Source organism: Rhopalosiphum padi, chromosome 3, assembly GCF_020882245.1.
Source record: "Rhopalosiphum padi isolate XX-2018 chromosome 3, ASM2088224v1, whole genome shotgun sequence".
In the NCBI taxonomy this organism is placed as follows: Eukaryota; Metazoa; Arthropoda; class Insecta; order Hemiptera; family Aphididae; genus Rhopalosiphum; species Rhopalosiphum padi.
The window spans coordinates 69,013,003-69,023,340 of record NC_083599.1 but is presented as its reverse complement, the minus strand read 5'-3'; the positions used below and the strand labels follow the sequence as shown (position 1 = coordinate 69,023,340).

The window sequence follows — 10,338 nt, the reverse complement described above, 5'->3', positions numbered from 1 at the left end:
AATTCATGTATTAGGTACTGCATTTAAATCTACCTATGATACCATTTTTTGTTCTGTAAAATTAAGTAATTATGACTCCAAACGTTCATTATCCATTGTACTGCATAATTTGTTTTTTACTATGGTTAATTTTGATAAAACACGTTTACATGTACAGTTAGTTACAGGTATTATTGTAAACATTTTTTAAGTTTTAAAAGCGCAGGTATATACTGTGGAATTTCCAGTTTTTTTCAACCAATGAGTCCATTCATAAATAAATTTACCAGTAGCACCATTTAGTTGCATAACATTTTGATAATTTTCAAAAGTTTCAGTTCAGTAAATAAATCTTCCTCTGAAACCTTGGAATATGTTAACAACATATTTGTAGTATTTTGAGTTACCATCAACCAAGAAAATAATAATTCGCTTTTAAAAATTTATCTAAAACTGAATGAATTTAATTATTTAGGTAGATTGAGGCATAGGGCGCTTCAGTCCATGAAAAATCACAGGGCGTGCCTGGGCACGCTCTGTGTTCACGCCTATGATACCTATGTTGTAAATAAAATATGCTCATTACTAAATACTTGTAACTTATACTATTTGCAAATCTCCCTGCTGAGTTTTTTTGTGAGTCGAGAAGAAATGTTACAGGTATTATGTTTCTTTATTGCTTATTTAATTCCTCAGAATTACAATTGTTAATTGGTTTTAATATAACCGCTTTTTAAGAATATTTAATTTGTCTTTGTTCCATTTTTAAAAAAATCAACTATGAATACACATATTTCTTCATATAAACTAGAGTTATAGATCATTAGCTAACCATATGGATTTTTTTTTTTTATGTTTGGTAGCACTTCAAAATAAAATGTATTTTTAGCTTTTAATTTAGTTCCTGTTTAAAGCTATATTTATTGATAATTAGGTATTTTGCTAATTATTATTTATCCTTAATGTGTTAATCATGAATATTATACATTGCTGTATTTACTCATGAACCAAAAATTCACTATATTACTCTATTAGTCTACTATATAAAGGGTTTCTTCCAACCTGTTTATTATCTCACTATTGTACAAAAAATCTTTATTTTAAATAATAACCAAGGAAACTAGACAACAAATAAACAATAGCTATGAAGCAATGACATGAGTTAAGTGAAAAAAATAAACAATAATGAGTTTAATTATAATAGCTGTATTGTTTGTATTTCTCATGCAATTTGTTTTATATATTTATATTATACATTTACAGAAAAAAAAAGGATTGAAGAAGTTGGCTAGTGAAGTGAGCAGTGCTCACTAGTATATAAGTAATTAGAAAACTTATAAAAAAAAACTTAAAATACTTAATAACCAACTTTTCCCCTCTTAAAATTCAAACAATAATACTACAAAAATATAGTTTTTCTTATTCTTTAAAAAAATATGACATCATAAATTAATGTAGAATGTATAACATAATTTTATAATATTTTATTAAACTATTTTATACTTTTATGATTAAAGTCAATATGTGATATGTATGTGATAAGTTTGAAAAACAAAATAATTTTAATAAGGTGTAAAGTAAGTGATAAATAAACTAATGAAACATTATTTTTCCTTAGATTAATAATCTTCCTATTACTTTACTTAAAATAATATGAAATTACATTTTTTAACAAGCGAACATCAGAAAATGTAGTATGGGCAGTTATTCACTCTGCCCATAAGCTAGAACTGCAACTGTATGTATTAGACAAAATACATATAATATAGAAAAATGGTTTCTAAAGCTCCATTTTTTATTATCTTGAATTTTAGATTGTTTAGAATTATGGTTTTTTAAATTGAATATTAGTATTATTTTAAGCTTGTTTATATCTGTATTATTTATAAATAATTTTATAATGACTATATTAAATTTATAAAATATAGAAAATAATCACCAATGTCCAATTAACGTAGTAAAAAGTTTTGGATAACTTATTCAATTTTGTAATATTCAATTAGGATAAATCGACCATTTATTGTTATGAAAACCATATTAAAAATATTATATAAATGTCTTTTTAAGATCAAAGCAATGATTGTTGTTTTTAAGGACCATATCTTCATTGCCAATGCACATGAGATGGAAAACCAATTAGTTGTGTTGTTTATACGAGAAAGTAAATGGAATAAAAAAGAAAAATTAGTATGATATGCTGGAATGTTTGGTGAAACATTTTAAGTGTAGTCTAATCCGACAATTATGAAATAAACAAGTCCAGAATATTTAAATTAAATGACTGTTTGTAAAAATTATTTATACATAAAGATTTGGAATGGAAGTTAATAAAAAATCCCTAGCATAAAAATTATCTAATGGTCGACAAAATCTATGTTATGTAGTAATGTTAACATGCTTTTTTGGCGATTCACTATTCTCTAGGTAGCATAAAAACTAAAAAAAATACATTTTCAATTTGGCGAAAAGAAATATATTTCAAAAAAATTTTCTGTGATTTCAAAGTCTAATCTTAATATTTAGCTAAAACTAGCTGTAAGTATAAGGAAACACAATTTTATAATATAAATTATTATATACTAAATAGAATAAATGCAACTTATCATAGTTTTTATCAAAATGTTGATAGAAGATAGAATACAATTAGTGAAACGAATAAATTTATTTTAGTAATATTGTGAAAAAGTTATGAATACTATTTTCTAAATTATTTTTTTTCCACCGATTTAAAATATAAATCTTAATTAAAATTAAAATTCAATTTCGCTATTATTTGTTTTTGAAATTTTTAATTTTTGTAGTCTTTGAATTGTCTCTTCAATACTGAATTCGCCATGAACATTGTTGTCTCTTGTGCGAACATTAACAGTGTTGGCTGTTTTTTCTTTATCTCCAACAACTGGAATATTAATTATAAAATTGATACAATAACTAATAATTAACAATTAATCAATCAACTAAGATACAAACCAAGAATAAAGTTATATTGTGCCAATTGTGCATTGCGAATTTTTTTGTTCAAAGTATCACCATGATCAACATCTACATCACACATAAATCCAGCTTCGTATATTTCCTTTTTTACCTATAGATAAAATTAAAATTATGTTGATACATACAATAAATTATAATAAGTAAAACTTGCTTTTTCTGAATATTCGTCAAATTGAGGACCAACAGGTATTACAATAGCTTGTCTAGGCGACAACCAAAATGGCCATTTTCCAGCAAATGATTCAGTTAAAATAGCAATCATTCTTTCTACTGAACCAAAAATAGCACGATGTATGATAACTGGACGTTTCTTTTCTCCTGATTCGCTATATTTATGGACAATCAAATAATCATTCAATAAATTATTAAATTATTATTGGCGTTTGCTAACATTAACATTAACAAAGAATTTAAATTAAATACCTAATAAAATTCAAATTAAATCGAATTGGGAGTTGGAAATCAAGTTGAATGGTAGCGCATTGATGTTGGCGTTTTAAAGCATCAGAAATAGTTATATCAATTTTTGGTCCGTAAAAAGCACCATCTCCTGGGTTTAATGTCCATGGTTCACCAAATGAATCCAAACTATCAGCTAATTGCTATTAACATGTGTAAAAAAAAATTAGAAACATAATATGACAAAATGATTGATGTAAGCCAAATAAATTCCTAAATACATTATATGAAAAATTTTGTATTCTACTTAATGAAAATAAAATGTAAACATTTAACCTTTTCAGCATTTTCCCACATTTCCAACTCGCCTAAATACTTTTCAGGTCTTGTAGACAAACGAAGATGGAATTGAAATCCAAATACAGTGTATACATGGCGTAAAAAGTCTAATGAACTCATCATTTCTTGACCAATCTAAATTAAATAACAAATTAATACTTTTGAATATTCCATTTAATATTATTTTGTCTAACCTGTTCAGTGGTACAAAATATATGAGCATCGTCTTGTTGAAAACGTCGAACACGTGTTAATCCTGTTAAAGCCCCCGATAACTCATTACGATGAAGTACACCAAAGTCTGCCATTCTAAGTGGCAGTTCTCTCCATGATCTATTTCGATGATCAAACATTAAACTGTAAACAATTATATTATATTTTATATTTTAACAGATATTTTTTGTTCTTTATTACCACAATAAAATTGTACTTATTAATTTATTTATTACGTAACAAAATAAAAATACATTGTAAAACATAAATGTGTTAATGTACTAACCAATGGCCAGGACAATTCATTGGTTTCAGAGCATATGTTTCTTTCTCAACATCAAATGAAAACATGTTTTCCTAGAAATAAAATTAATTAAAATTAAAACTTTGTAATTTACTATTATAAATAAAATAAAATATGTTAAGTGTACGATAAAATTCTCAATTGAAGTAAAGAGTTTAGGTGAATAAAACATATTTTTGAATAAATAAAGTTACTGATTTTTATTAATTTCAATCTCTGTGCATAAAAAAGTAAGACAAATATAATTTAATGATGTTTTCTCCTCACTAAAGGAAAGGTTAGAAAAAGAAAATAGATTGACTTACTGCATAATGAGCCCAATGACCAGAAGTTTGCCATAACTTAACATTATAAATATTTGGCGAAACTACTTCCTGGAATCCACGCTTCCTGTATTCACTCTTGATGAACTCAATTAAAGTATTATAAATATGCGCACCTTTTGGTTGGAAGAAACAAGATCCTGGGCTTAATTCATGGAAGAAAAATAGTTCTTGTTCCTAGTATATGATTATAAACAATAAATTTCTATTCCCTTAATTTTATTATAATAATAATAATAATAATAATAATACAGACTCTTCCAATTTTACGATGATCTCTTTTAGCAGCTTCTTCTTGAAATTTTTCCCATTCTTTCATTTGCTTATTGTCTGTAAATGAAATACCGTAGACACGTTGTAATGATTCAGCTTTACAGTTTCCTTCCCAGTAAGTAGATGAATTCTGCAATATTTCAGTCAAATGAAAAATATGTCACTTTGTTGTAATAAAATAAATTAATAATTAAAAAAAATTAAATTATATTTACTTTGACAACTTTAAAAGCTTTGACTTTGCCTGTATGACGAATATGTGGTCCCCTGCATAAGTCAATTAATGGTCCACATCTATAAATCGTGGTTGTCGGTGTTGTAACTTTTTCTTTAAGGATCCTCACTTTAAATTCATTGTACTAAATAACAACATCATGAAATAAGTAAATAAAACTATTATTTATTTTGAATTAGTGAATTATTTAATTTTCTTCAGTATAGTTTAAAATGAATGAGATACTATGCTATATTATAATTAATGTGTTCACTTATAGCTTATATTTTTAACGCCAACTACCTATCATAGAATTTACTGTACCATAAGTTGGTTAAAACCTATAGGTGGTAACAATGATTTAATACCAATATCATAGAAACACGAAAAATGACAACCTCACAATGTTTAATCAAATACAGATAGGTCTAGTGTAAACAACATATTGACAGCAGCTATTAGCAGTTACATGACGTGTGTCAACTAGGAGCCGAAATTGGCAGTAAACGTGTCAATAAATACAAATTATAATATGTTTATGAACGTTTTAGTGCTTTATTTAATTATGATGGGTTTTTTTTTTTTTGTGGTAACTTAAATGGCACAACTAAAAGTTATTATTACAATTTACAATATAAAAAATATATTTAATAACAAAATAATTGATAAATTAATTGTTTTAGATACGAAAGTTTATATCTATAAATATATTTTTCACTGTATTATATATTTATCCACTTTAGAAATTTTAATAAAAAAATATAAAAAATGATTATTTTAAAGGACAAAGAAATTAGAGAATGGATTGAAATCTAGGTACATTTTTTGATTTTTAAAATTAATTATTACTTTTTTTAAAGTTATTATTAGTTTAAAAGCTTCAAAAATAATGGTTCTTAGCTATTTATATCCTTTATTATTAATACAAATACTTTGAACATTACCTTGAACATTTCTAATAGATCTTCTTTACTAACTTCAAGTCGTTCAAATGGTTGTTTTTCTTTAACAATTAGTTTGACAATATTTTCGATAACAGGATAATCAACATTTGATACCTATAAATAAAGGCAATTTATACAACACATATAAATCAATAATAATCTTAGATGAATTTATTAAATTAAAGACTTATTGTATTAATTATTTATAATTACTCCTTTATTCGCAATAAACATATCATAGTAAAATCCTCCTTCAATTGGTGGACCGTAGCATAAACAACCACCATATATTCTTTCCATCGCTTCACCTAGAATGTGAGCAGATGAGTGCCAAAATACTTGTTGAGCCTCTTCATTGTCAAATTTGAGTAATTGCAACGTTGAATCTTTTTCTAATGGTCTATCCAAATCCCAAAGCTCTCCATTGACCTTGGCAATCACTGTATTATCAGCAAGCCCTTGGCTGTATATTTAGGAATATGTAAATTAAATTTTGTGTTCAAAACACATATTAATATAAAAAATTAGATTTTAGTCCAAACCTGATGCCTTTTGCTACATCATATGGCGTAGATTGCCAAGCTTTAGCGGAAGTGGTTTTTCCATCGGGAAAAGTTACAGTTATAGGTTCCAGTACCTTATTGGCAAGTTCATTGTTATATTTTTCTTTAAGTTCATCCCAAAGCTTCAAACGATCCTATAATATTAGAAAAAATTAGGATAAGATTGAATATTTAAACATTATTAAATAATAATTTAATTTTATAATTAATTATTTTTTTAAATAAAAACCAAAGTAACTGGCTGCTTATAACTGCATTTTAATTAAGAGAAAAATTAGTTTTATATATTTAGTAATAATTATGTGTTATATGAATGTCTTCACCATGTTACATTAAAAATATTTACACTTTATTTTTATCTTGTAATACATGTTTTAGTTCGAAAAAGAAATTTGATAGCCAGAAAATATAATTCGGTACATGATTTATAAGAATTGCTTGCAATAATATTTTTCTATGACAAGACAACAGTTCATAAAAAAGCATATTGTGAATTTGAAACAATTCAATTTTTAAAATGTTCAGTATCCAAAATTATAATAGTACTTACTGTGAATCAATTAAAATGTAAAGTCAAAATCAGTAAGATTTTTTAAATAGATAGTAAAAATTATATTGACTACTCTAACCTCAATGTAGGATGGCCGAGGTTTCAATTCTGAAACTAGCGACAGTTTTCCTTCCTTCTCCTTCAATGCCATTTTTTTCTTACTTGGTTTCTAAAAATATTATATATTTAACTATTTTAACTAAATATAATAGTTATTAGATATAATAACATTAAAATTACAGAGTTAAAACAAGTTTTTAACTGTAAGCACTAAAATGATTCATTTTTATAAATATAAGCATTTCAGAGTAAATTTTAAATTTATTTGAGTTAAGAATTTAACAGTATTAACATAGTTTTTAATTTTTCATATTTATTATGAATGGTTCTTGTTGATAACTTTATGAACCACTTTTTATAATAGTGATTAAAAATAACTCATTCTTAAAAATTGTATTAAATTATACGTTACAGTATATTATAATCAGAATATTATTATAAATATTTTAAAACATATTTTACTACAATATTATACTTCACAAATATCTTTAAAGATCCCTTAAACTAGTTTTAATCACTAAATTAAGTATTAATTGTTACAAATTATAATGTTTTTTTTCCAGCAAAATGTTAGTGATTTTTAATTTATACTTAACATTATTTTCTTACTTGGTATTTGGGTAATCTTAATCCACGAACTGACTGCGTTCCAGAAATTATTGTTTGATGCAAGTCAAATAACAATTTTAAACGCATTAATTTTACTGAAAAATAATTACAAAAATCAATAATTAACACTTAAATAATTGTAACAAATAAAATAGCATTTTTTCTATAAATAGGTACATTACATGTATAGTATAAATTAGTGTTAAAACACAAACAACGTTTTACAAACATTTTTCAACACTTAAATTAATGGTGAATTGTGTAAGTCAATAAGTCATGCATTCATTAAAATTTGATTTACCTATTTATATAAAGTACTTACTAAAATTAGTACTTTGTGTTGGCAAAGATAACTTCCAGTCTATGTTTTATGATTATAAAATAATAATGAGATAATAAATATGAGTACTCTATAAAAATATCTTTAATTAGTATACTAAATTTGCAAATTGTGACCTTTTTGTTACAATTTTTTATTACTTTTGCTTAAATAGAGGTATATTACATTAATGTACCTAAATAATATATTTAATACACAATACTATTATCAAGTTGAATAAAAACATTAATTAAATAATGTAATCGGATAGTTTAATTTACCACTTAATTTTGAACTGTGTCAACAGTTTACAATTTAAACACATTTTATCTTAATTCTCAATGTTAACAATTAAACTAAACAATAATTTTAAATTATATATATATTTAAGTCGTGTATATGTAACCTATAAATTAATTTTATTGAATATGTTTTCAAAATATTTTAAGCATTTAAAAAAATATATAATTGTCACAATAAAACTATTCTTTATGACATTTATTTATTGTCCATAAATGTATATACATATATAAATGAATAGTTGATCCCACGATAAGGTAAATTCATAAAATTAGATATTGAATATACAATTTATATTAATACATAGAATTAGGAGGATCTCCTACTAACATAATGTTCAAACAAAGTACTATTGTATACTCTTATATTAAATAATAAATAATATATAATTGTTTTAAATAATGACATTGTAATTGTTTTTAAAAAGTAATATGGGACATTATTGTTTCCATACAGATTATAAAGTTGAAAGCATAACTACTTTTTTTTTATAATTAGTCTTTAAGTATCGTTTTAAAAACAAAATTAATAAACAATCATTGAGAATTTAAAAAAAAAGTAAGATTAATGTAACTAAAACATATTATGGTAAACAGTTGTTAACTATTGATTTCCAGTTAGTAATGTTCGACGTTATAAATTGCATTATTTAGCATTACAATTTAATGCATTATGGGCTGTCATATAGTATGCAGTAAACGTGTTTTACTGGCTGCTATAATTTAGGTTTATCTACGGCTGGTTGGTTTTTACACTGGCATTTAACTATCTTTAATAAATACAGTTTAATCTCTTTTTTTTTTGGTTAATACTTTATCTTTATGGCTTTATAACTTTATGACTTTTGATAACAATGCTTCAACATTTTGTCGCTCAGTACATCACTTATTGTGTGACATTACAATGGTATGCATTGTGTATAGCAGTCATACACTCGATATGTTGGCAAAAGATTTTTTGAAGAATCAAACACAATTTTTTAATTAATAAAAATAGTTAGATAAACAATGAAAATGCCCAATGTCCCAAGTGTTGAAGTAATATGAATTTGTACGTATGTAAGGAGAGGGGTAAAGAAAGGACAGTTTATGTATGAATTTTTGTCTTTTGAAAGACATGGTGGAAGTTTTAATGGAATAATGTGTACTTTGAGCAATTGCTACACAAATCAACATAAAACAACACAATATACAATATACCACATTCTTGACTGAAAATTAATTTTTTTTTTGAGGTAAATTGCATACTATATGACAGCCATATTATGTTGAATTTCCATTCATTTCTAAATGTACATTATATTATGTAAAATAAATAGGAATGTAAAAGAAATTAATTTATAAAATGCATAGGTATTTAACGTAACGTTAACCTACTAATTAAAGTAGTTATGCAATTAATGTTGACAGAAGCATGTATATTATTTTTTTCAGTTGATGTTATCTATTTTATTTTTTTTTTATATTTGCTATTTGAAGTAAATATCTTAGGCGAATTAAACATGTTTAAGGATTTATAAAATGGACCGATAAACAAATGACCTATTTGTCAATTTATCAATGGATCGTTTTAAAGTTTAAATGCAATCTAATAACAATAATTTTGCGGACAGAATATTTTTAAAAGTGAGATTAAAAATATATACATAACAATAAAAAAAATTATAAGAAACTTACCAGAACAAAATGGATAGAAAACGAGGTATTTGACAATTACAACTTACGCTTTCATCACACGCTTAGCGTTTACGGTTTACGTGTTGTTATCATATTATAACGTGATCGTTATTCTTATCACTAACAATTGGAGGTTTAAACAGATATAAGCAACGAAAGTCGTAGTACGAGAAACGGTGAGAACTTCATTATGAAATCAAAAACACCAAAAATGATACAAATATACATTAGGTAAACTGGAAGTCTGGTACACGGACGAGACGGTCGTGGACTCCATGC

General features: G+C 25.0%; 1 protein-coding gene across 2 annotated transcripts; it reads right to left on the bottom strand.

The window, feature by feature from the left end:
• Positions 1–2,622: 2,622 nt before the first annotated feature.
• LOC132926382 (threonine--tRNA ligase 1, cytoplasmic) lies at positions 2,623–10,198 on the bottom strand. Of its 2 annotated transcripts, XM_060990733.1 has the most exons (17): positions 10,060–10,108; positions 8,087–8,125; positions 7,765–7,859; positions 7,175–7,264; positions 6,525–6,679; positions 6,196–6,445; positions 5,983–6,096; positions 5,040–5,183; positions 4,808–4,954; positions 4,534–4,728; positions 4,211–4,281; positions 3,906–4,068; positions 3,709–3,846; positions 3,397–3,575; positions 3,125–3,299; positions 2,950–3,064; positions 2,623–2,878 (listed from the first exon to the last, which is right to left on the bottom strand). In XM_060990733.1, the coding sequence occupies exons 3-17, from the start codon at positions 7,849–7,851 to the stop codon at positions 2,730–2,732; spliced, it is 2,172 nt and encodes a 723-aa protein (XP_060846716.1). In that variant the 5' UTR covers positions 7,852–7,859; positions 8,087–8,125; positions 10,060–10,108; the 3' UTR covers positions 2,623–2,729. The 2 variants fall into 2 exon arrangements, with proteins under 2 accessions (XP_060846716.1, XP_060846715.1); XM_060990732.1 differs by lacking the exon at positions 8,087–8,125 and having other exon boundaries at positions 10,060–10,198.
• Positions 10,199–10,338: the final 140 nt, after the last annotated feature.